Source organism: Numenius arquata, unplaced genomic scaffold (assembly GCF_964106895.1).
Source record: "Numenius arquata unplaced genomic scaffold, bNumArq3.hap1.1 HAP1_SCAFFOLD_1256, whole genome shotgun sequence".
Taxonomy (NCBI): domain Eukaryota; kingdom Metazoa; phylum Chordata; class Aves; order Charadriiformes; family Scolopacidae; genus Numenius; species Numenius arquata.
Genome location: NW_027415277.1, coordinates 780 through 26,060, shown reverse-complemented (window position 1 = coordinate 26,060; position 25,281 = coordinate 780). Strand labels below are relative to the sequence as shown.

At 64.6% G+C, this 25,281-nt stretch overlaps 4 protein-coding genes across 4 annotated transcripts; 3 read left to right on the top strand and 1 right to left on the bottom strand.

The window, feature by feature from the left end:
- Positions 1 to 340: 340 nt before the first annotated feature.
- Positions 341 to 10,303, bottom strand: ATP4A (ATPase H+/K+ transporting subunit alpha). Its single transcript, XM_074167599.1, has 19 exons — positions 10,247 to 10,303; positions 9,680 to 9,739; positions 8,822 to 9,025; positions 8,215 to 8,328; positions 7,970 to 8,104; positions 7,759 to 7,876; positions 7,410 to 7,678; positions 6,718 to 6,916; positions 6,509 to 6,618; positions 5,651 to 5,785; positions 5,022 to 5,202; positions 4,310 to 4,479; positions 3,862 to 3,998; positions 3,315 to 3,465; positions 2,333 to 2,501; positions 2,086 to 2,240; positions 1,345 to 1,468; positions 578 to 723; positions 341 to 484 (listed from the first exon to the last, which is right to left on the bottom strand). Exons 1-19 carry the CDS (start codon positions 10,265 to 10,267, stop codon positions 341 to 343), a joined length of 2,742 nt encoding a protein of 913 aa, XP_074023700.1. The 5' UTR covers positions 10,268 to 10,303.
- Positions 10,304 to 12,513: 2,210 nt separating this feature from the next.
- Positions 12,514 to 18,090, top strand: LOC141478561 (B-cell receptor CD22-like). The gene is made up of 7 exons (XM_074167598.1): positions 12,514 to 12,550; positions 13,008 to 13,367; positions 14,219 to 14,536; positions 15,216 to 15,476; positions 16,058 to 16,312; positions 17,433 to 17,690; positions 18,062 to 18,090. The coding sequence occupies exons 1-7, from the start codon at positions 12,514 to 12,516 to the stop codon at positions 18,088 to 18,090; spliced, it is 1,518 nt and encodes a 505-aa protein (XP_074023699.1).
- Positions 18,091 to 19,176: 1,086 nt separating this feature from the next.
- Positions 19,177 to 22,608, top strand: LOC141478563 (B-cell receptor CD22-like). Its single transcript, XM_074167600.1, has 6 exons — positions 19,177 to 19,434; positions 20,164 to 20,263; positions 20,375 to 20,450; positions 20,535 to 20,638; positions 20,743 to 20,800; positions 21,986 to 22,608. Exons 1-6 carry the CDS (start codon positions 19,335 to 19,337, stop codon positions 22,145 to 22,147), a joined length of 600 nt encoding a protein of 199 aa, XP_074023701.1. The 5' UTR covers positions 19,177 to 19,334; the 3' UTR covers positions 22,148 to 22,608.
- Positions 22,609 to 23,597: 989 nt separating this feature from the next.
- Positions 23,598 to 24,617, top strand: LOC141478560 (free fatty acid receptor 3-like). Its single transcript, XM_074167597.1, has one exon. It carries the CDS (start codon positions 23,598 to 23,600, stop codon positions 24,615 to 24,617), a length of 1,020 nt encoding a protein of 339 aa, XP_074023698.1.
- Positions 24,618 to 25,281: the final 664 nt, after the last annotated feature.

Below are 25,281 nucleotides of genomic sequence, written 5' to 3'. Positions count from 1 at the left end.
CCAGAAGAGCCCCTATAGGGCAGAGCCCCTACACCCTCATGGCCACTGGAAGGAGCCCCAGTGCCACCAGTGGAGTCCCACCACCCCTTGGCCCCCCTAGGGACTCGAAGAGCCCCTGTAGCCCCCTATGGCCCCTATAGCCCCTATAGCCCCTATAGACCCTATAGACACCAGAAGAGGTCCTATAGGTACCGGCAGAGCCTCTACACCCCAACAGCCACCGGAATGCTGGTGGTCCCCAGTGCCACCAGCGGAGTCCCACCACCCCTTGGCCCCCGTAGGGACTCGAAGAGCCCCTGTAGCCCCCCTATAGCCCCCCCTATGGCCCCTATAGCCCCCCCTATAGGCACCGGAAGAGCCCCTGCTGGAAGAGGGAGAGGCGTCGGGTCTTGCGGATGAGGACGTCGGCGATTTGGCACATCTCGATGCTGATGAAGAAGACGGTGTAACACGTGTACTGCTGGTACCGGCGCTGCCAGAAGGTCTGGGGGGGGGGGGAAACGGCGCTATAGGGGGCTGTAGGGGGGGGTCGGGGGGGTCGGGGGGGTCGGGGGTCTCTAGGGGGGGTGGGGGTTACCCATTGCTGGCCGTAGCTGTCCTGCAGCTCCTGCTCGTGGGTGTCCTCCCAGCGCGGGCGCAGCCCCAGGCAGAGGAGGGGCCACCAACCCTCCTGGGCCATGGCCACGAAGTAGTCGGTGAAGCCGGCGAAGGACTGGATGGCACCTACCGGGGGGGGGGGGGGGCAACCAGGGACCCCAGGTGGCCACGTGGCCAAGGACCCGTGGACCCAGGTGGCCAAGTGGCCAGGGACTAAGGGACGCGGGTAGCCGGGCATCAAGGGACCCAGGCATCCAGGTGGCCAGAGACCCATGGACCCAGGTGGCCAGGGACTCATGGACCCAGGTGGCCAGGGACCCAGGTAGCCATGTGGCCAGGGACCCCTGGACCCAGGTGGCCAAGGACTCATGGACCCAGGTGGCCAGGGACCCAGGTAGCCATGTGGCCAGAGACCCCTGGACCCAGGTGGCCAAGGACCCAGGTAGCCATGTGGCCAGAGACCCCTGGACCCAGGTGGCCAAGGACCCATGGACCCAGGTGGCCAGGGACCAAGAGACCCGGGTGGCCATGGACCCGGGCCTCCGGGGCACCCCACCGTCTAGACCCCCCCCCCCATTTGGACCCCACCATCCAAGTCCCCTCCTCCCTTGGGGACCCAAGAGTTCCCCCACCCCCCTCTTTGGCCACACCCCCCCTCACCCCCCCCCCCACTTGGACCCCAACATCTGGGCCCCTCCCCCACCCCCCACCCCACCCCCCGAGGGGCCCCCGGGGTCCGGGTGGTACCGATCTGGAAGTAGGAATAAGCGGCCAAGGGCTCGTTGACCAGTCGGTCGCGTCGGGGGTTGCGGGGCTTCAGGTGCATGATGTCACTCTCCGCCCGCTCGTAGGCCAAGGAGACCGAGGGGAACTGGGGACACAAGTGTCCGGGTGAGGGACCCCCGCATCCGGGAGGGACCCCGGCACCCAGGAAGGACCCCAACATCCGGGTGAGGAACCCCAAAGTCTGGGTGAAGAACCTCAACCTCCGTATGAAGAACCCCGGTTCCTGGTTGAGGAACCTCAACGACCGGTTGATGGACTGGTTGATGGACCAGTTTGAGTGGGGGGAAACCCCAGCACCCAGGAGGGACCCCAGCATCCAGGTGAGGAACCCCAAAGTCTGGGTGAAGAACCTCAACCTCCATGTGGAGAACCTCGGATTCCTGGTTGAGGAACCTCAACGACCGGTTGAGGAACATCAATGACCAGTTGAGGAACCTCAACCACCAGTTGATGGACTGGTGGATGGACCAGTTTGAGTGTGGGAGAACCCAGACGTCCGGGAGGGACCCCAGCACCCAGGAAGGACCCCGGCACCCAGATGTCTGGGTGAAGAACCCCAACATCCATATGAAGAACCCCGGTTCCTGGTTGAGGAACCTCAACGACCGGTTGAGGAACATCAACCACCAGTTGATGGACTGGTTGATGGACCGATCTGGGTGTTGGTGGGACGGACGGACACCCAGGCGTCCGGACACTCACGATGTCGGTGCAGAGCTCGATGAAGAGGATGGTGATGCAGCCCAAGGGCAGGGGGACGCTGGCCGTGATGTAGATGAGGTAAGGGGTCAACTCGGGGATGTTCTTGGTCAAGGTGTAGGCGATGGACTTCTTCAGGTTGTCGAAGATCAAGCGGCCTGGGAAAGGGGAGGGGGGAGGAGGATGACGTCACTGGGGGTGGTGTCACCCACCCCCCCGTCCCCCCTCTCGGTGTCCCCTCAGCCCCCACCTTGCTCCACGCCGGTGACGATGGAGGCGAAGTTGTCGTCGAGGAGGATCATGTCGGCCGCGTTCTTGGCGGCGTCGGAGCCGGCGATGCCCATGGCCACCCCGATGTCCGCCTTCTTCAGCGCCGGGGAGTCGTTCACCCCGTCCCCCGTCACCGCCACGATGGCACCCTGGGGACGGGGTGGGGGGACATGGGGGTGAGGGTGGGGACAGGGACCACCCCATCATGATGGCACCCTGGGGGGGGGGGGGTGACGACACATGACCCGAGAGGGGAGGGGTGAGGGTGGGGACCATCCCCATCCCCATCATGGTGGCACCTTGGGGACATCCCATCTCCATCATGGTGGCACCCTGGGGACATCCCCATCCCCATCATGATGAGGACCATCCCCATCCCTATCATGGTGGCACCTTGGGGACACGGGGACTGGAGGGATGAAGATGGGGGCCATCACTGCCCCTCTCATGGTGGCACCTTGGGGACATCCCATCTCAATCATGATGAGGACCATCCCCATCATGGTGGCACCTTGGGGACACGGGGACTGGAGCTGGGAGGGATGAGGTTGGGGACCATCCCCATCATGGCGGCACCCTGGGGACACAGGGACAGGAGGGATGAAGATGGGGACTACCACCATCCCCATCGTGGTGGCACCTTGGGCACATCCCCATCGTGGTGGCACCTTGGGGACATCACCATCATGGTGGCACCTTGGGGACACAGGGACAGGAGGGATGAAGATGGGGACTACCACCAGGGGAGGGATGAGGACCATCGCCATCCCCATCGTGGTGGCACCTTGGGCACATCCCCATCGTGGTGACACCCTGGGGACACGGGGACTGGAGGGGTGAGGACGGAGACCCCAATGTCTCCGTGGTCCCGATGTCACCGTGTTCCCTGTGTCCCCCACGTTCACCAGTGTCCCCCCATGTCCCCACCATCCCCACTTCCCCGATGTCCCCGGTGTCCCCACCAGCCGCTGGCAGCTCTCCACGATGACGAGCTTCTGCTGCGGTGACGTCCGGGCGAAGACCATCTCGGGGTGGGCGCGGAGAAGACCCTCCAGAGCCCCCGGTGTCATGGCCGCCAGCTCCGCCCCCGTCACCACCCGCGCCCGGGCCTGCCTGGGGGGGGGGGATGGGACACGAGGACATGGGTCACCCCCACCACGGACACCTGGGTCCCCCCGACCACGACACCTGGGTCCTCCCCATCTCCGTGGAGCCGGAGCACCCGAGATGTTGTGGTTGCCACCACGGGCCACCCAAGGTGTCATGGCCACCTCCACCCCTGGACACCTGGGTCCCCCCGACCACGACACCTGGGTCCCCTCTCGATCACCCGGGTCACCCCCACCCTGGACACCTGGGTCCTCTCCATCTCCATGGAGCTGAAGCACCCGAGATGTTGTGGTTGCCACCACGGACCACCCAAGGTGTCATGGCCACCTCCACACCGGACACATGGGTCTCCCCCCGCCCCAGGACACCTGGGTCCCCTCCCAGACACCCGGGTCCCACCTGGGGTCCACCCTCTCCAGGGGCACACGTAGCCGAGATGCCACCTCCTCGGGGGTCTCGCTGCCCTCGGAGATGATGCCGACGGCGGCCGCGATGGCCTTGGCCGTGATGGGGTGGTCTCCGGTCACCATGATCACCTGGGGGACACCGGGGACATCGGTGGCGTGGCCCCAATGGCCACCCACGGTCCTGATGGGTCCTCGTGGTCCCCTGTGGTCTCCCCCCCGTGTCCTTGGTGTCCCCCCATCTCCACGTCCCCCCATGTCATTCCATGTCCCTGATGTCCCCCCGTCCCCATGTCCCTCCCAGTTCCCATGTCCATCTTGTGTCTCCCATGTCCCCATGTCCCCCCATGTCCTTGATGGCCCCCAATCTCCATCTCCCCCCATGTCCTCCCATGTCCCTGATGTCCCCCCATCCCCACGTCCCCCATCCCCATGTCCCCTACCCTGATACCGGCCGTGCGACACTTGAGCACGGCCTGGGGGACGGTGGCCCTGGGGGGGTCGATCATGGAGACCAACCCGGCGAAGCAGAGTCCCACGGCCACCTCCGGCAGCACCTCGGGGTCCGTCCCCGCGGCCACCGTCCCCCCCGGCAGCCACCGGGCGCAGAACCCTGGGGGAGGACAAAGTCGGGGGGCGGTGAGGGGACACGGGGCGACACGTGTGTGGGGGTGGCACCTTCCGCACGTGTGTCCTCCATCCCCACGTCCCCCCACGTCCCCATCCCCTCGTGATGGCCCCCCCATCCCCACATCCCCATGATGTCCCTCCATCCCCACATCCCCCCACGTCCCCATCCCCTCGTGATGGCCCCCCATCCCCACCTCCCCATGATGTCCCTCCATCCCCACGTCCCCCCACGTCCCCATCCCCTCGTGATGGCCCCCCATCCCCATGTCCCCCACATCCCCGTTTCCCCCCACCTCCCCCTGATGTCCTCCCATCCCCACGTCCCCCTGTCCCCATGCTGTCCCCCCATCCCCACCTCCCTGTGATGTCCCCCCATCCCCACATCCCCCCGATCCCCATTTCCCCCCCACCTCCCCATGCTGTCCCCCCATCCCCACCTCCCCGTGATGTCCCTCCATCCCCACGTCCCCCCGATCCCCATTTCCCCCGACCTCCCTCTCCACCCCCACCCCCCACCCCACTCACCCAGGACCCTCTCCCCACGCCCCCCCAGCTCGGCGTAGGCCCCCTCGAAGGCCTCCCGCCACTGGGTGTCCAGGGCCAGCTCCTGTCCCTTCAGCAGGACCGTGCTGCACCTCTCCAGCACCCGCTCGGGGGCACCTTTCAGCACCAGCAGTTGACGTTCTCCAGCCTCGTGCACCGACAACTGGAGAGGGACCCACATGTCTGGGTCCCCCCCAAACGCCTGGGTCCCCCCCCAAGAAGCCTGGACTCCACCCTGACCCTCTGGGTGCTTCTCAGGAGCCTGGGTGTCCTCCAGACACATGGGTCCCCCTTGGACACTTGGGTCCCTCATGAACCTCAAGGTCCCTCGTGAATCTCGAGGTCCTTCTTGGACACCTGGGTCCCTCCCTGGACGTGTGTGTCCCCCTTGGACACTTGGGGTCCCCCTTGGACACTTGGGGTCCCTCATGAACCTCAAGGTCCCTCATGAACATCTGGGTCCCCTTGGACACTTGTGTCCCCCTTGGACACTTGAGGTCCTTCATGAACCTCGAGGTCCTTCATGAAGCTCAAGGTCTCTCTTGGACACCCGGGTCCCCTTTCTCGGCCACTTGGGGGGTCTCCCCCCCCAAACCTCTGGGTGGTCCCACCTGGAACTTGTTGGTGGAGTTGAAGGGCAGCTCGGCCACTTTGGGGAACCGTCCCCGCGCCTCCGTCACCGGCCCCACCGTCACCTCCGCGAACTTCAGCAGCGCCGTCTCCGAGGCGTCGCCGATGACCTCACGCTGCCGGGGGGGGGGGGGGGAGGGGAAGGGGGGGTGTTAAGTGGGGTGACCCCTGACCTCTGACCTACCACCCCACCACCCCCACCCCCATAGGGCCCCTATGGGGCAGGTTCCTGGCCCCTGTAGGACCCTTCCAGCCCCATAGAGGGCCTCTGTGAAGGTCCTTGTGTTGCTCCTCCCAGCCCCATAGAGGGGTCCCATAGGGGTCCTGCCCCCTATACACTCTTCCCAGCCCCACATAGGGCTCTGTACATCCCTCCCAGCCCCATAGAGGGCCCCTATAGGGGTCCTGGTCCTTCTATACCCCTCCCAGCCCCATATAGGGCCCCTACATACCCCTCCCAGCCCCATAGAAGACCCCTATGGGTGTCCTGGTCCTTCTATACTCCTCCCAGCCCCACATAGGGCCCCTACATACCCCTCCCAGCCCCATAGAGGGCCCTTCTAGGGGTCCTGCCCCCTATACACTCTTCCCAGCCCCACATAGGGCTCTGTACATCCCTCCCAGCCCCATAGAGGGCCCCTACATGCCCCTCCCCGCCCCACAGAAGTCCCCTATGGGTGTCCTGGTCCTTCTATACTCCTCCCAGCCCCACATAGGGCCCCTACATACCCCTCCCAGCCCCATAGAAGTCCCCTATGGGTGTCCTGGTCCTTCTATACCCCTCCCAGCTCCACATATGGGCCCCCTATAGGGCCCGTGGCCCCATAGGCGCCCCCCACCTTGGCCACGGGGACGTCGTCCTGCCCCGGCTTGAACTGGGCCCTGTTGCAGAGGGTGACGACGCGGCTCAACATGGTCCACGTCTCCGACGACTGGTCGAAGCTCTGACCTTGGGGTGGGTGGGGAGGGCGGTGGTGGGACCACTTGGGGGGCGGGACCCAGGCGTCGGGTGGTGGTGGGGGGGGGGGGGGGGCGCATCTGGGCTCACCCGATTGGTCCTCGGTGGTGTCGGCTGTGTGGATCTGGTTGTCGAACCAGAGGTGGGCCACTGTCATGCGGTTCTGGGTGAGGGTCCCCGTCTTGTCGGAGCAGATGACCGAGGTGGACCCCAAGGTCTCTACCGCCTCCAGGTTCTTCACCACGCAGTTCTTCCTCGCCAACCTCTTCGCCGTCAAGGAGAGGCAAACCTGTGGAGGGGGGAAGTCCCTCAGCATCCCAGGGAACCTTGGGAGATCCTATGGAACCTTACGGGATGCTTAGGGACCTCCTGGAGCTTCTGAGGTGGCTTTAGAACCGTGAGGAGCTCCAGGGAAGCGGTTGATGCCCATGGAGCCATAGGGAGAACCAGAACCAATGTGGGACCTCTGGGGTATGTTGGACCTATGGGGACTTTGTGAGTCCCAGGTGAGCCCCCTAGAACCCATGGTTTGTGTTGGGACCCATGGGGACCTCAAGAGTCCCAGGTGAGCCCCATGGTTCCATGAAGACCCTCAAGCCCCCCATGGTTCCATGAAGACCTTCAAGTCCCCCCACAGCACCCATGGCTTTTGATGGACCTCATGGATCCCAGGTGAGCCCCGTGAAGACCCTCAAGTCTCCCATAGCTCCCATCCTTTGTCACGTGATCCACAGCCCTATAGCTCCAACCCCCACCCCCTGCCACGAGGCCCCAAACCGTACCGTGACAGTGGCCAGCAGCCCCTCGGGGACGTAAGCCACCACGATGGCCATGAAGAAGACCATGGCCCGGAGGAAGGGGTAACCGATGACCATGGCCACCACGAAGAAGGTGGCCCCGAAGAAGATGGCGAGGCCGGCGATGATGTCAACGAAGTGCTCGATCTCGATGGCGATGGGCGTCTTCTCGTTCTCCACCCCCGAGGCCAAGCTGGCGATTCGGCCGATGATGGTCCTGTCCCCCGTGTTGATCACCAGCCCCATGGCCGTCCCTGGAGAAGCCAAGAAGGTTGGGGGGGGGGGCGGAGGGTTGAAGGGACCCAGGTGTCCGGGGGAGGGGTTGGGGACCCACCTTCCAGGCACATGGTGGAGAAGAAGGCGATGTTGCGGGTCTCCAGGGGCGAGTCGTGGGTGCACTCGGGGGAACGCGTCTGGGGCTCCGACTCCCCCGTCAAGGACGAGTTGTCCACCTGGAGGTGGTGGGATGAGGACACCGGTTCACCCCAAGGGGGTATGGGCACCCACCACCCTCCCAAAGGGGGACCCAGGCGTCCGAGACCCACCTTACACCCCTGAGCTGAGATGATGCGAATGTCGGCGGGGACTCGGTCCCCTCCTTTGATCTCCACCAGGTCCCCCACCACCAACTCGTTGGCGTTGATCTGGAGTTTGTCACCTTCTCGGATGACCGTGGCTTGCTGGAAGGGGACAAGAGGACCCAGACGTCCGGGTGAGGACCCAGACGTCCAGGTGGGGACCCAGATGTCCGGGGTAAAGGGAAGGAACCCAGACGTCCGGGTGGTCCCACCTGAGGGACGAGGTTCTTGAAGCTGGCGATGATGTTGGTGCTCTTGAACTCTTGGTAGTAACCGAAGCACCCGGTGACCACCACGACGGCGATGAGGGCGATGGCGAGGTAGAGCTGTGGGTGGTGGGGACAGGATCAGGCCCCCGAGGTGGGGACCCGGGCGTATGGGTGGTCCCCCCCACCAAGAGGGACCCAGATGTCCTGCTCCTCCTCCTCCCCCGGAAGGTTCCAATCATCCTGGAACCCCTCCCAGATCCCACCTCTTGAGGGTCTCTGGCTTCCAGGTGCCCCCGAGATGGTCCCAGATATGGGTCTGTGCGTGTCCCCCAAAGATGGACCCAAATGTCCCCCCAAAGATGGACCCAAGTGTCCTCCCCACGATGGGCCCATGTATTCCCAACCCAGGGACCCACGCGTCCCCCCCGAGATGGACCTAGATGTTCCTCCAGGTGGACCCAGGCGTTCCTCAACCCACAGACCCATGTCTTCACCCCCCCCCTAAGGTGGACCTAGATGTTCCCTCTGAGACGGACCCAGATGGTCCCCCTCCCTAGATGGACCCAGGTGTCCTCCCCCCACCACAGATGGACCCAAGCGTCGGACGTACGTTGTCGGAGCTGCCGCGGTCCCCCTCCCCCTCCTGCACGCCGTAGGCGATGAGACAAATGGCGGCCGCGACCCACATCAGGCACTGGAGACCCCCGGCCAGTTGCCTCCCAAACTTGACGCACTCGGGGGTCCCCTTGGGGGGCCGGAGCTCGTTGGGACCATCCCGCAGCAGCCGCTCGGCTGCCACCGCCTCCACCAGGCCCTGCCGGGGTCAAGGGGGGGGTCACGGGGTCAATGGGGTCAACGGGGTCGATGGGGTCAATGGGGCTGGGGGGGTCAATGGGGTCAAGGGGGTTGATGGAGTCAATGGGGTTGATGGGGTCAATGGGGCCGGGAGGGTCAATGGGGTCAAGGGGGTTGAGGGGGATCAATGGGGTCAATGGGGTTGAGGGGGATCAATGGGGTCAATGGGGTCAAGGGGGTTGATGGAGTCAATGGGGTCGATGGGGTCAATGGGGCCGGGGGGGTCAATGGGGTCAATGGGATTGGGGGGGGTCAATGGGGTTGATGAGGGTCATAGAGTTGATGGGGTCATTGGGGTCAATGGGGCTGGGGGGGGTCAATGGGGTGGGTGTGGGTCAATGGGGTCAGTGGGGCTGGGGGGGTCAATGGGGCTGGGGGATCAATGGGGCTGGGGGGGTCAGTGGGGCTGGGGGGTTAATGGGGTCAATGGGGTTGGTGGGGTCAATGGGGCTGGGGGGGTCAGTGGGGCCATTGGGTCACGGGGGGGTGAAGAGGGTCAGTGAGGTTGCTTGAGGTCACGGGGTCAATGGGGTTGACGGAGGTCAATGGGGTTGGGGGTCAGAGGGTCACACCGGGGGGGGGGAGGGGGGGTCAGAGGTCAAGGGTCACCCACCTTGGTGACGCTGGTGCTGTACTTGACCTCCAGGTCGTTCACATCCAGCTTGTGGTCATCCTGGGGGCACCCGCCTCAGCACCGATCCCGACCCTCCCAGTGCTCCCAGTACAGCCCAGTACCCTCCCTGCCCCTCCCAGTGACCTTCCCAGTCCCCCTCTTGACCCTTCTTGACCTCCCAGTTCTCCCCATTGACCCTCCCAGTCCGTTATTGGCCTTTGTGGACCTCCCCGTGCCCACGTGGATCTCCCAGTCCCTCCCAGTTCCTCCCACTCACTGGCCCAGTTGCCTCCGTTGACCCTTGTTGACCCCCCACTCCCTCCAATTGACCTCCCAGTGCCCCCCGTTGACCCCCAGTCCCTCCCAGTTCCCTTTGTTGACCTCCCAGTCCCCCCAGTTGACCTCCCAGTGCCCCCTGTTGACCCCTCAGTCCCTCCCAGTCCCCCCAGTTGACCTCCCAATGCCCCCCATTGACCCTCAGTCCCCCTTATTGACCTCCCACTCCCCCCAGTTGACCTCCCAGTGATCCCCATTGACCCTCCCAGTCCCTCCCAGTTTCCCCCGTACCACATCCATCTCCTTCTTCATGTCTTCCAGCTTCTCCTGCTTGCGGCGGCCACGACCCTTCGGCGCCGGGGGCGGGGCCTTGCCCTGGGGCCCCAACTCATAGCTCTCCTGGGGGGCAGAGGTCAGAGGTCAAGGGTCGGGGTGGGGTGGGGGGGCTCTGTCCGTCCGTCCATCCCTCCTGCGTCCCACCTCCATCTTTCCCGTCACCTCGTGCCACCACGTGGCCTGTCCCTCTGTCCGTCCCTCTGTCCGTCCCTCTGTCCATCCCTCCATCCCTTCTACTGTCCATCCCTCCATCCCTCCATCCTTCTGTCCATCCTTCATCTCTCTGTCCATCCCTCCTCCATCTCACCAGCTCCATCTCTCCTCCATCTCTCCATCCCTCCTCCATCTCTCCACATCTTCATCCCACCGTCCCTCCACCCCTCCTCCGTCCTTCCATCCCACCACCTTTCCATCCTTCTCCACTTCTCCATCCCTTCTCCATCTCTCCACGTCTTCATCCCTCCTCCATCCCACCATCTCTCCATCCCTCCTCCATCCTTCCATCCCTCCATTTCTCCTCCATCCCTCCATCCCTCCTCCATCTCTCCACTCCTTCTCCATCCCACCATGTGTCCACCCCTCCTCCATCTCTCCTCCACCCCTCCTCCATCTCTCCATCCTCCTCCATCCTTCCATCCCTCCATTTCTCCTCCATCTCTCCACATCTTCATCCCTCCATCCCTCCTCCATCTCTCCATCTCTCCATCCCTCCTCCGTATCTCCACTCCTTCTCCATCCCACCATGTGTCCACCCCTCCTCCATCCCTCCTCCATCCCACCATCTCTCCTCCATCCCTCCTCCATCCTTCCATCTCTCTATTTCTCCTCCATCTCCTCCCCCCCACTCCCTCACCTCCTTCCCCATGGCGGCTCCCGGCAGCTCCCAGTGCCTCCCAGTGCCTCCCAGTCCTCTCCCCACCTCCCCTTATACCCCCCCTGGGGAACCGCCCCAAGGTGACCTCGCCTGGACGCCCGGGTCCCTCCTTGGAGGGGGGGGGGGTGGGGACACCCGGACGCCTGGGTCCCTTTTTTGGGGGGTGACCCGGGGGGAGGGGAGGAGGAGGAGGTTTGGGGGAGGGGTCACTCGGGCGCCTAGGTCCCCCCAAACATCTGGGGGTCACATGGGGGGGGTGGGTAGGAGGGGGGAGGGGTCCCGGACGCCTGGGTGTGTGTCCCCCCCCACCAGACCCACGTTGTCCTTGATGTCGTCCCCTCCCCCCCCTCCCCCGCCCCCCCCCCCCCCACTTATCAGGTTCCGTCTTATCAAATGTGGGGGAGGGGAGGCCCCCCGACGCCTGGGTCCCCTTTGGCTGCTCGTTAATGATTAATTACTAATATCTTATCGGCCTCCTTCCCCACGTCCCCGTGACGTGAAGGGGGGGGGGGGGAGGAAGGGGGTGTCTCTGGGGACCCACGGCGTCACCCCGCTTCGCTTGGGTGAACCCAGGCGTCCAGGCTCCCATGATGCCTTGCTCTGTGTCCCGTCCCGTCCCCGTCCCCCCCAAGGGGACCCAGGTGTTCCCAGAAGCCTTTGCGGGGGGGAGGACAGGGGACACGACGAGTGGCATGACCCTCCCCGGATGCCTGGGTCCCCTATGGGGCAGGAGGTCCATGGGGTGGTGGGACCTGACCACCTGGGTCCCCTTTGGGGCAGAAGGTCTATGGGGTGGTGGGACTTATGGGGTGGCGGGACCTATGGGGTGGTGGCACCAGTTCACCTGGGTCCCCTATGGGGCAGAAGGGCCACGAGGTGGTGGGACCTATGGGGTGGTGGGACCTATGGGGTGGTGGCACCAGTTCACCTGGGTCCCCTATGGGGCAGAAGGGCCACGAGGTGGTGGGACTTATGGGGTGGCGGGACCTATGGGGTGGCGGGACCCATGGGGTGGTGGGACCCATGGGGTGGTGGGATGGAGACGCTGGGTCCCTTTGGGGCAGGAGGTCCATGGGGTGGTGGGACCCGGACGCCTGGGTCCCTTATGGGGCAGAAGATCTATGGGGTGCGGGAGGTGGTACCTGAGCCGCCTTTGAGAAAGGGGAAGGAAACGGGCTCGGCTGGTTGCGAGCGGAGGAGGGGGCCGAGAACCCGGACGTCTGGGTCCCCTCTGGGTCCCCGAGGGGCGGGTCAAGGAGCCCCAACTGGGACGCCTGGGTCTCCTTCACTTGGGGGGTCCCACCCCACAGATTGATGATCTCCTCGCTCAGGTCTGGACGTTGCCGACATGCGGTTCTTCGTCTTCCTCCTCTTCTTCATCCCCGGTAGGGACCTTCCCCGGACGCCTGGGTCCCCTGGGGGGTGGGGGACGGGGGGAGGTGGGGGGGGGTGTGGGGGAGGAGGGGGTCCCGGACATCTGGGTCCTTCTGGTTTTTGGGGGTGGTGGGTCCCCGGATGCCTGGGTCATCTGGACACGTGAGTTCCTCTGGCTTTGGGGGGGCTGAAGGCCTCCTCGGACCATCTCAGCGCTCAGACGTCTCGGTCCCCGGATTCCCAGGTCCCCAAAACACCTCAATCGCTGGGACATCTGGGTCCCCAAAACACCTGGGACCCTCTGGCTTTGGCGGGGGGGGGGGAGTTGAAGGTCTCCTCAGAACATCTCAGCGCCCACGCATATGGGTCCACGGACTCCAGAGTCCTCGGCCACCTGGGTCCCCGGACTCCTGGGTCCCCAAAACACCTCGTTCGTTGGGACACCCGGGTCACTTTCACCTTCTACAGGGTCCCCGTCCTCCTGTCCCGACCCGGTGACGGGGCCCCAGGAGATGGTGGTGGGGGTGGGTTCCTGCCTCTACATCTCCTGCCGCTACGACCTGTGTCAAGCGGGACCCGGCGCCCAACTCCATCAACTCTCCTGGATCCATCGCCCCAATTTCGACCAGAAAACCCGGGAATTTAGGGGGCGGGTGGTGGCTCGACCTTCCAGGACCCCGGGAGCCGATCAGGGGGACTGTGACCTCATCCTGCCCCACATGGGAAAAGAAGATGGGGGGCAATATGGGCTGCGGTTGGTGGCCCAACCCAGTCGCCGGAACTTCAAAGAACTGCTCTGGATGCACTTTGTCACGGTCAACGTCACCGGTAGGGACAGGGATGTCCCCTCTCCCCCCTTTATCCCCCCCCCCACCTTGTCCCCACTCTGTCACCCCCCCCCCCCATCATCTGGCCAGTGCCCCCCCCCCCCCTCGTTGTCCCCACATTATCCCCCCCGTCCCCCCGTTACCCCCGTATTGTCACCCCCTTGTCCCTCTACTTGCCCCCCACCTTCGTCACCCCCTTTGTCCCCCCCATTATTCCCCCACTGTCACCCCCCCCGTTATCCCCAAATTGTGTCCCATTGTCCCCATATTGTCCCCCCCCCATTATCCCCATCGTGTCCCCCCATTGTCACCCCTTGTCCCCCCATTATCTCCCCCGTGTCCCCCCCCTTATCCCCCCCATTGTCCCCCCATTGTCCCCCCATTATCTCCCCCGTGTCCCCCCCCTTATTCCCCCCATTGTCCCCCCATTGTCCCCCCATTATCTCCCCCGTGTCCCCCCCCTTATTCCCCCCATTGTCCCCCCATTGTCCCCCCATTATCTCCCCCGTGTCCCCCCCCCTTATCCCCCCCATTGTCCCCCCATTGTCCCCCCATTATCTCCCCTGTGTCCCCCCCCTTATCCCCCCCATTGTCCCCCCATTGTCCCCCCATTATCTCCCCTGTGTCCCCCCCCCCTTATTCCCCCCATTGTCCCCCCATTCTCCCCCCATTATCTCCCCTGTGTCCCCCCCCATCCCCCTCATTGTCCCCCCTTTCTCCCCCCATTCTCCCCCCCATGTCCCCCCATTATCCATCCTCTTCTCCCCCATCACCCCCCAATCCCCCATATTGTCCCCCTCTTGTCCCCCCCATCACTCCATTGTCCCCCCCCTGTCTCCCCCCCCCCCACAGACACCCCCCCAGCCCCCCACCTCTGGCCGGACCCAGCCCCCATCAACCAAGGCCTCAGGACCTCTTTTGGGTGCTGGGTGCCCCCCGCCTGCCCCGGGGACACCCCCACCTTCGCCTGGGAGGGACCCGCCTCCAAGACAGCGGGGTTCAACGTGGAGCCCTGGGCCCCCCCGGCCACCGTCACCTCCCACCCGGCCATCGGCTCCCTCTTGACCTTCAACCCCTTCTGGTACCACGATGGGACCCTCCTCAACTGCACCCTCCGGGGTCCCGACGGAAGGACCATCTCCCGGGCATCCCGGCTGCTCCAGGTCAACTGTAAGATATGGGGCGGGGGGGTGGTGGTGTTTATTGGGGGTTACGGGGTCCCTGGTGGGTTCTGGGGGGACCTGGGTCCACCACATGGAGATTATGGGGGGGTCTTGGGGAGGGGCTGCGGATGATTCTGTCCCACCACCTCTAGGTCCACTGTGAGATGGGTCCCTCTGGAGGCTCCTGGGGGGGGGGGTCCCTTGGGGGTTATGGGGTTCCTTGGGGGTTCTGGGGGCCCCTGGTGGGTTCTGGGGGTCCCTGGTGGGTTCTGGGGGTACCTGGGTCTACCACTTGGAGGTAATGGGGGGGTCCTGGGGGGCTGTAGGTGGCCCCCAGCATGGGTGTCCCACCACCTTTAGGTCCACTGTGAGATATTGGGGAGTCCCTGGAGGCTCCTGGGGGGGGTTCCTTGGGGGCTATGGGGGTCCCTGGTGGGTTCTGGGGCTTCTACAGACTCCTGGGTCCCCCATATGGAGATTATGGGGGGGGGGAGGAGTCTTGGGGGGGCTCAGGGCGTGTATAGGGGGCTGGGGGTGTCCCTTGAAGGGTCTATGGGGGCTATAGAGGTCCTGGGGTTGACTTGGGGTGGGTCCTGGCGGGGTTTTGGGGGTCCCTGGGGTGCTTATGGGACTCCATAGGTTCATGTAGGGCCCATACTGGTCTATACTGGTTTTCTCCCCGCCAGATCCCCCCCGGAACGTGCAGGTGGACATGTCACCATCACACCCCGTCCACGAGGGGGAGGAGGTGACACTGACCTGCCGGGACTCGGCCAAACCCCCCTCCTACGCCTTCTCCTGGAGCTTGGGGGGCAGGACCCTGTCCCAGAGCGGGGCCCAGCTCCTCCTGAGGCCCGTCCAGGCCGCGGACGGGGGGTCCTACCGCTGCCAGGCCACCAACGACGTGGGGACAACCCAGTCACCCGCCGTCCCCCTGGAGGTCTACTGTGAGTGGGGCAAGATGGCGGCGGTGGGTGGGGCAAGATGGCAGCGGTGGGTGGGGCAAGATGGCAGAGGTGGGTGGGGTAAGATGGCGGCGGTGGGTGGGGCAAGATGGCGGCGGTGGGTGGGGCAAGATGGCAGAGGTGGGTGGGGCAAGATGGCAGCGGTGGGTGGGGCAAGATGGCAGAGGTGGGTGGGGTAAGATGGCGGCGGTGGGTGGGGCAAGATGGCAGAGGTGGGTGGGGCAAGATGGCAGCGGTGGGTGGGGCAAGATGGCGGCGGTGGGTGGGGTAAGATGGCGGCGGTGGGTGGGGCAAGAAGGATTATGAACCTGCCAATCACCCTTAGCCCCGCCCACTATGAAACTGCCAATCGCCCTTAGCCCCGCCCACTTCGAACCTGCCAATCACCCTTAGCCCCGCCCACTATGAAACTGCCAATCACCCTTAGCCCCGCCCCAACCACCCTTCGCCCCTCCCCTTTCCTCCCCTGGGCTGCACCCTCCTTCTCCAGCTCTTTGACCCCGCCCCCTTTGACCCCGCCCCCTTTGACTCCACCCCCCTTTGACCCCTCCCCCCCCCCCCAGACGCCCCCCGGGACGTGCGGGTGGAGGTGACCCCGGCGTCCCCCGTCCTCGAGGGGGGGGAGGTGACCCTGAGCTGCGGCCACTCCTCCCACCCCCCGCCCCACACCTTCGCCTGGAGCTTGGGGGGCCGGAGCCTGCCCCATAGCGGGGCCCGGCTCCTCCTGGGACCCGCCAGGGCCACCCACGGGGGGTCCTACCGCTGCGAGGTCACCAACAGCCTGGGGACGGCCACGTCACCCCCCCACCACCCTGGAGGTCTACTGTGAGTGGGGCGAGGGGGTGGTGGTGGGGGGGAAGGGGGGGTGTGTGTCAAGGTGGCCGTGGGGTGGTCAAGGTGGCCGTGGGGTGGTCAACAGAGCTGTGGGGTGGTCAAGATGGTGGTGGGGTGGTCAAGGTAGCCGTGGGGTGGTCAAGTTGGCCATGGGGTGGTCAAGATGGTGGTGGGGTGGCTGTGGGGTGGTCAAGGTGGCCGTGGGGTGGTCAACAGAGGTGTGGGGTGGTCAAGATGGTGGTGGGGTGGCTGTGGGGTGGTCAAGGTGGCCGTGGGGTGGTCAACAGAGGTGTGGGGTGGTCAAGGTGGTGGTGGGTTGGTCAAGGTGGCCGTGGGGTGGTCAAGTTGGCCATGGGGTGGTCAAGATGGTGGTGGGGTGGTCAAGATGGTGGTGGGGTGGCTGTGGGGTGGTCAAGGTGGCTGTGGGGTGGTCAACAGAGCTGTGGGGTGGACAAGATAGTGGTGGGGTGGCCGTGGGGAAGTCAAGGTGACCGTGGGGTGGTCAACAGAGCTGTGGGGTGGTCAAGATGGTGGTGGGTTGGCCGTGGGGTGGTCAACAGAGCTGTGGGGTGGTCAAGGTGGTGGTGGGGTGGTCAAGGTGGTGGTGGGGTGGTCAAGGTGGCCGTGGGGTGGTCAACAGAGCTGTGGAGTGGTCAAGATGGTTGTGGGGTGGTCAAGGGGGTGGCCAAGGTGGTGGTGGAATGGTCAAGGGGGTGGTCAAGGTGGCCATGGGGTGGTCAAGGACATGGCCAAGATGGTGGTTGGGGGGGTCAAGATGGCCATGGGGTGGTCAAGGTGGCCGGGGGGCGGTCAACAGAGCTGTGGGGTGGTCAAGATGGTGGTGGGGTGGCCAAGGTGTCTGTGGGGTACTCAACGGGGTGGCCAAGGTAGTGGTGGGATGGTCAAGATGGCCGTAGAGTGGCCAAGATGGCCGCCGGGTGGGCATGGTGGCCATAAGATGGCCATGGGGTGGTTGAGGTGGCCGTGGGGTGGCCGTGGGGTGGCCAAGATGGCCGCCAGGTGGTCAAGATGCCCCGGGGCAGGGCGTGGCACGTGTCCCCTTCAGCCAATCCCCTTTGGCCCCGCCCCCTTCCTCTCCCTTAGTCCCGCCCCAGGTGGCCATCTTGGAAAACCTGACCTCGCTGCCGGCCCTGATTGGCTCCCGCGTCACCTTACGCTGCACCCTCGGCCCCGCCCACCCCGAGCCTCTCATCCAATGGCAACGCGACGACCGGGAGGTCGGCCCCCCTGGCCCCACCCTCAGCTTCGACGCTGACCCCGCCCACACCGGCCTCTACCGCTGCATTGGCCAAAATCCCGCTGGCTCCGCCCTCTCCCCGCCCCTCCCCGTCGTCGTCTGGTGTGAGTGGCGGTTTCAAGGCCGCCCCCCCCCCCCCAAGGGTGTTGGTGGTTTCGAGGGTCCCGGGGGGCAGTTTCATGGCTCCCACCCCATTTCCACCCCCCCCCAAAATGACAGTTTTGAGTCCCCCCCACCCCACAGGGGTATTGGCGGTTTCGAGGTGTCCCCCCCCCAAGGGTGTTGGCAGTTTCAAGGGTCCCAGGAGGCGGTTTCATGGCTCCCACCCCATTTCCACCCCCCCCAAATGGCAGTTTCGAGCCCTCCCAATGATTATTTTGTGTGTCCCCCACCCCAAATGATGATTTCGGCCTCCCCAGCGGTTTTGAGCTCCCCCCTCATATCAGTTTCAAGCCCCCCCCCAATTAATTGACAGTTTCAAGGCCCCGCCCCCACCTCTTTTGATCCTCCCACCCCAAATATCAGTTTCAAGACCCCCCCAAGCCCTCACTAATGGCAGTTTCTCTCCCCCCAACCCCCCTAGCCCTCCCAGCCCTAAATGACAGTTTCAAGCCCCCCCCCCTGAGCTCTTTTGACCCTCTCACCCCAAATATCGGTTTCAAGACCCCCCCAAACCCCCATTAACGGCGGTTTCTCTCCTCCCCCCCCCCCCAACAGACCCCCCAAGGACCGTCCGGGTGCTGCAGACCCCGGGGGGGACGGTGGTGGCCGGGGGGGGGCCCCGTCAGCCTCCAGTGCCAGATCGAAGGGGGGGAGCCCCCCAAGTTCGAGGTCACGTGGTACAAGGAGGGGCGGGAAGTGACGCCCCCCACCGCCCCCCAACTGTTCCTGTCGGACCCCCAACCCCAGGACGCCGGGACCTACGTCTGCCAGGCCCAAAACCAGGCGGGGGGCACCCGCAGCGCCCCCCACCCCCTCGACGTCCACTGTGAGTCACACCCCAAAAATACCCCCCCCCCCCCAAATCCCTCCCAAAAAAGGGGGATCCAGGCATCCGGGACCCCCAAAAAAGGGGGGACCCAAGTGTCTGGAACCCCCCAAAAAAGGGGACCCAGGTATTGGGGACCCCCAAAAAAGGGGGACCCAGGTGCCAGGGACCCCCCAAAAAGGGGATCCAGGTATTGGGGACCCCCAAAAAAAGGGGGACCAGGCATCCGGGACCCCCAAAAAAGGGGGACCCAGGTGTCAGGGACCCCCAAAAAGGGGGTGCAGGCATCTGGGACCCCCAAAATAGGGGGACCCAGGTGTCTGGAAGCCCCCAAAAAGGGGACCAAGGTATTGGGGACCCCCAAAAAAGGGGACCCAGGTGCCAGGGACCCCCAAAAAAGGGGATCCAGGTATTGGGGACCCCCAAAAAAAGGGGGACCAGGTGTCAGGGACCCCCAAAAAAGGGGATCCAGGTATTGGGTACCCCCAAAAAAAGGGGGACCAGGCATCCGGAACCCCCAAAAAAGGGGACCCAGGTGTCGGGGACCCCCAAAAAAGGGGGCGCAGGTGTCGGGGTGCTGACGTCTGTGCCCCCAGTTGCCCCCCAGGGGGTGGAGCTGGTGCCGGACCCCGGCCGTGGGGTGGAGGAGCAGAGTGACGTCACCCTGCGATGTCACGCCCGGTCCCGCCCCCCGCCCCGGGCATTCCATTGGTTCCGGGAGGGGAGAGTTTTGGGGAGCAGCCCCCAGGGATTGTGGGTAATGAGGGGGGTGGGGACCCAGGAGTCCGGGCGCTACCGCTGCAGCGTCACCAATGACGTCGCCACCGGCCACTCCGATGACGTCATCATCACCGTCTACTGTAAGTGACCCCAGCCCCATAGGACCCCTTGGGGTCACCCCTGCCCCATAGGACCCCTTGGGGTCACTCCTGCCCTATGGGACCCCTTTGTGTCACCCCTGCCCCATAGGACCCCCTTGGGTCACCCCTGCCCCATAGGACCCCCTTAGTGTCACCCCTGCCCCATAGGACCCCTTGGGGTCACCCCTGTCCCATAGGACCCCTTAGCATCACCCCTGCCCCATAGGACCCCCTTGGGTCACCCCTGCCCCATGGGACCCCTTAGTGTCACCCCTGCCCCATAGGACCCCTTGGGGTCACTCCTGCCCCATAGGACCCCTTAGCATCACCCCTGCCCCATAGGACCCCTTAGTGTCACCCCTGCCCCATAGGACCCCTTGGGGTCACTCCTGCCCCATAGGACCCCTTTGTGTCACTCCTGCCCCATAGGACCCCTTGGGGTCACTCCTGCCCCATAGGACCCCCTTAGTGTCACCCCTGCCCCATAGGACCCCTTGGGGTCACTCCTGCCCTATGGGACCCCTTTGTGTCACCCCTGCCCCATAGGACCCCTTTGTGTCACTCCTGCCCCATGGGACCCCTTGGGGTCACTCCTGTCCCATAGGACCCCCTTGGGTCACCCCTGCCCCATAGGACCCCTTAGCGTCACTCCTGCCCCATGGGACCCAGACATCCATGCTCTCCCTCCTTCCTCTCCCCACACCCTCCGCCCCACATCCTGCCCCATAGATTCCACCGCCACCATCCTCCGAAGGACCTTCCTGGCTCTGGGTGTGGGGCTGAGCCTCCTCCTGCTCTTGGGCACCTTCGGGTGCTTCCTCCGTCGCCGGTGAGTTGGGGGGCAGGGGGGTGGGGTACCGGGCTGCCCCCCAACCCCACCCCCCCACCCCCCTACCCCCCATCCCCCACACCCTGCCCCACACATTGTCCCTCCCCACAGATGGCGGCGGCAGATGGCGGCCGACGAGGAACCCGTGGTGGAACCATCCGGAACCTTCTTCCTCCGCCATAAAAAAGTAGTTCCCAACCCCCCCCCAACCCCCACCCCGAACCCCGGACCCCTGGGTCCTACTTATGGGGCACCCCCCATCTCCCCACAGCCCCGGACGCCTGGGTCCCCTCGCCCTCCTGGTGGTGCCGATGACACCGATGACGTCAATTACTCCTCGGTGGTGTCACCTCCCGGGGCTGGCTCAGTCCCCAGGTAACCCCTCCCCCACCCCATCCCCCACCCCCAGGGGACCCTTGGCCCCTCCCCCACCCTCCTTTGTCACCGTGTCCCCCTCCCCCCCCCACCTACCCCCCCAGGCTGCGAGGGGACACCGTGGTCTACACCGTCCTCAAGAGGAACGACGGGGCTGCAAAGGTACCTCCGTGTCCCCCCCGTGTGTCCCCCGTGTCCCCCGTATCCTCCTTGATGTCCCCAACGTCCCCAACAACCTCAATGTCCCCCTTGATGTCCACCATGTCCCCAACGTCCACCATGTCCTCCTTGATGTCCTCAACGTCCCCAACAACCTCAATGTCCCCCTTGATGTCCACCATGTCCCCAACATCCACCATGTCCTCCATGATGTCCTCAATGTCCCCAACAACCTCAATGTCCTCCTTGATGTCCACCATGTCCCCAACGTCCCCCATGTCCTCCTTGATGTCCCCAACGTCCCCAACAACCTCAATGTCCCCCTTGATGTCCACCATGTCCCCAACGTCCACCATGTCCTCCATGATGTCCTCAATGTCCCCAACAACGTCAATGTCCTCCTTGATGTCCTCAATGTCCCCAACATCCACCATGTCCTCCTTGATGTCCTCAATGTCCCCAACAACCTGAATGTCCCCCTTGATGTCCACCATGTCCCCAACGTCCACCATGTCCTCCTTGATGTCCCCAACAACCTGAATGTCCCCCTTGATGTCCACCATGTCCCCAACGTCCACCATGTCCTCCTTGATGTCCCCAACGTCCCCAACAACCTTAATGTCCTCCTTGATGTCCCCAATGTCCCAAACAACCTCAATGCTCCCCGTGTCCCCCTTGATGGCCCCAATGTCCCGCTTGATGTTCCCCATGTCCCCGATGTCCCCCATGTCCTCCTTGATGTCCACCATGTCCCCAACAACCTTAATGTCCTCCTTGATGTCCTCCATGTCCCCAATGTCCACCATGTCCTCCTTGATGTCCCCAATGTTCTCCATATCACCCTTGATGTCCTCAATGTCCCCAACAACCTCAATGTCCCCCATGTCCCCCTTGATGTCCACCATGTCCCAAATGTCCTCCTCGATGTCCCCCATGTCCCCAACAACCTCAATGTCCCCTGCGTCTCCCCCGATGTCCCCCTTCATGTCCCTAATGTCCTCAATGTTCCCCTTGATGTCCTCAATGTCCCCAGTGTCCACCATGTCCTCCTTGACGTCCACCATGTCCCCAACAACCTTAATGTCCTCCTTGATGTCCTCCATGTCCCCAATGTCCCCCGTGTCCGTACCTCCCCCCCCCCCACTCCGGTGTCCCCACCCCCGTCACCACCCCCGTCCGTCCCCACAGGCCACCGAAGGTCCCGACTACGAGAACGTCCCACCCGGTCCCGGGGACAGGGAGGGGACACTGCTCTACGCCGCCCTGGCCCTGTCCTCCCCGGGGACATCGCGGGGACACTGCGGGGACAATGGTGGGGACGCCGTGGAATACGTCACCCTGAAGCACTGAGAGAGCTTGGGGGACACCACCAAATGTCCCCAGGGACACGAGGACTTGGGCCACCACGGGGACACGGCCACTATGGGGACATGGGGACACCATAAAACGTCCATGGGGACATGACATGGCCACCACGGGGACAGGGGGACACGGCCACGTGGCGACCACGGGGTTCACGGGTAGATGGTGACACCGAGGACACGGGGACACCGAGGACATGGTGGTGGCATCTTCAGGGTGGGGGTCCTGGCCGCTGTGTGGGACACGTCACCACAGGGAGATGCCACCGGGGGGGGGTAGATGCCACCACGAGGGGACGCACCACCACCTGGGGGACATCCAGGGCCACGGCCACCACCACTGCGGTGGACTTGCCAGGACACGGATGGTGACGTGTCACCGTCACCGCCGGGGCCACCATCCCCCTCCCTCCCCCCCAATAAAATCATCTCCTGGGTTAATTAATTGTTAATTAGTTGCCCCAGACGCCTGGGTCCTTTGGTCGAGGGGGGGGAGGGGGGAGGTGTTGGTGGCACCTGGGTCCCTTGGTGGGGGTGGTGGTGGCACCTGGACACCGTTGTCACCGCTGTCCCCGGGGTCGGATGGATGGATGGATGGATGGATGGGGGGAGGGGCGGGGGGGGGGTGGGGGTGGGGACGGAAGGGGGAGGAGTGGCCGCCCGGATGCCCGGGTCCCTGGGGGAGGGGGGCATTTCTGGTCATCGGTCCCTCCTTGGCACCGTCACCGTCCGGCCGCTACGGTAGGACCCGTCCTCTCCCTCCACCTTCACCCAACCCAAGGGCACCCCCCCCCCCCCCCCCCCAAAGACCCCCCCACACCCGCCTGGGGAACCCACCACCCACCTCAGGTCCCACAGGAACCCCCCCGAGACCCCACCTCCAACCCAGGACCCACCACCCACCTCAGGTCCCACAGGAACCCCCCCAAGATACCAACCCAGGACCCACCACCCACCTCAGGTCCCCCAGGAACCCCCCTGAGACCCCAACACAAGGACCCACCACCTGCCTGAGGACCCACCACCCACCTCAGGTCCCACGGGAACCCCCCCGAGACCCCACCTCCAACCCAGGACCCACCACCCACTTCAGGTCCCACAGGAACCCCCCCGAGACCCCACCTCCAACCCAGGACCCACCACCCACTTCAGGTCCTGCAGGAACCCCCCCGAGACCCCAACCCAAGGACCCACCACCCACCTGGGGACCCACCACCCACCTCAGGTCCCCCAGGAACCCTCCAGGAACCCCCCAGAGATACCAACCCGGGAGCCACCACTCACCTCAGGTCCCCCAGGACCCCCCCCAAAGACCCCGACCCAAGGCCCCACCGCCCACCCCACTGAACCCCAGTAGATCCCAACTGCCATTGACCAACTCAACCGTACCCTAGAAGATCCCGGCCACCGCTGGCCACCACAGGCCACCCCTGGCTGCCATGTCAGCCCCGCCCTTCGCCATCAACCACCGCCTCTGCTTGACCGTCTACACCGTGGTCTTCACCTTGGGCTTGCCCCTCAACGTGGCCGCCCTGGTGGCCTTGGGGACGGTGGCCCGACGCCGGCGCCTCCTCCCCGCCGACATCCTCCTCCTCAACCTGACCGTGGGCGACCTGGCCCTGGTGGCCTCCTTGCCCATCCGCATGGCCGAGGCGGCTTGGGAGGCCACCTGGAAGTTGCCACCATCCCTCTGCCCGCTCTTCGTCTTCCTCTTCTTCACCAGCGTCTACCTCACCATCCTCTCCCTCACCGCCCTCAGCGTGGACCGTTACCTCCGCGTGGCCTTCCCCGTCCGGTACCGTCGGTGTCACCGGGCCACCCACGCCGCCGCGGTGGCCGCCGGTGGCTTCTGGGTGGCCGCTTTGGCCCACTGTAGCGTGGTCTACGTGGCCCAACCCACCTCGGCGGTGGCCAACGGGACGGCTTGTTACACTCGTTTCGCCGGTCCTCAGCTGGCCACCCTCTTGGCCCTTCGCTTGGAGATCTTCTTGGTCCTCTTCTGTTTGCCCTTGGCCATCACGGCCTTCTGCTACGGCCGCTTGGTCTGCATCGTGGTGGCCCTTCCCGCCACGGCGCCGGGGAGGAGACGGCGAGCGGTGGCTTTGGCCTCGGCCACAGCGGTGGCTTTTGTCCTCTGCTTCGCCCCTTTCAACGTGTCCCACGTGGTGGGGTATCTCCGGCAGGAGAACCCCCCGTGGAGAGCCTACGCCGTGCTCCTCACCACCTTCAGCGCTTGCCTGGACCCTCTCATCTTCTGCTTCTCCTCGGCCACCTGGAGACGGGGGCTCCAGAAGGTTTGGGACATGGTGGGACTCGGCCGGTTCTGCCCCGGGTCTCAACTGGCGGTGGGACCAAGAGAAGGTCCAGCCGAGGTGACGGGACCTGGAGGAGGTGGAGCATCGTCCCATGAAGAAAGGGGTGGAGCTGAGACGGTGACACCGTGGGGACTTCAGCACTGAGAACTGGGACAAGCTGGGACACGGCTACGGGGGGTGTGGGGTGGGTGGGGATGGTCGGGGGTGAGACGAGGAGATGTTCGGTGGTGGAGGAGAAACAAAACTGGAGCTTTATGAGCTGTGGAAGGTTTCCTTGGGCTGGGCTGGGAGGAGGGTTGGGGGGGGGGTCAACGAAGACCTTGGGTCCAGGTGGGGTCAACCAAGACGTTGGCGCCAACCAAGATCTTGGGTTGAGGTGGGTCAATGGAGACGTTGGGTTGAGGTGGGTCAATGGAGACGTTGGATTGACTTGGGTCAATGGAGATGTTGGGTCAAGGTGGGGTCAACCAAGACGTTGGCACCAACCAAGATCTTGGGTTGAGGTGGGTCAATGGAGACGTTGGGTCGAGGTGGGTCAATGGAGATGTCGGGTTGATGTGGGGTCAGCCAAGACGTTGGGTTGACTTGGGTCAATGGAGATGTTGGGTTGAGGTGGGGTCAACCAAGACGTTGGGTTGACTTGGGTCAATGGAGACGTTGGGTTGAGGTGGGTCAATGGAGACGTTGGGTTGAGGTGGGGTCAGCCAAGACGTTGGGTTCAACCAAGACGTTGGGTTGACTTGGGTCAATGGAGACGTTGGGTTGAGGTGGGTCAATGGAGACGTTGGGTTGAGGTGGGGTCAGCCAA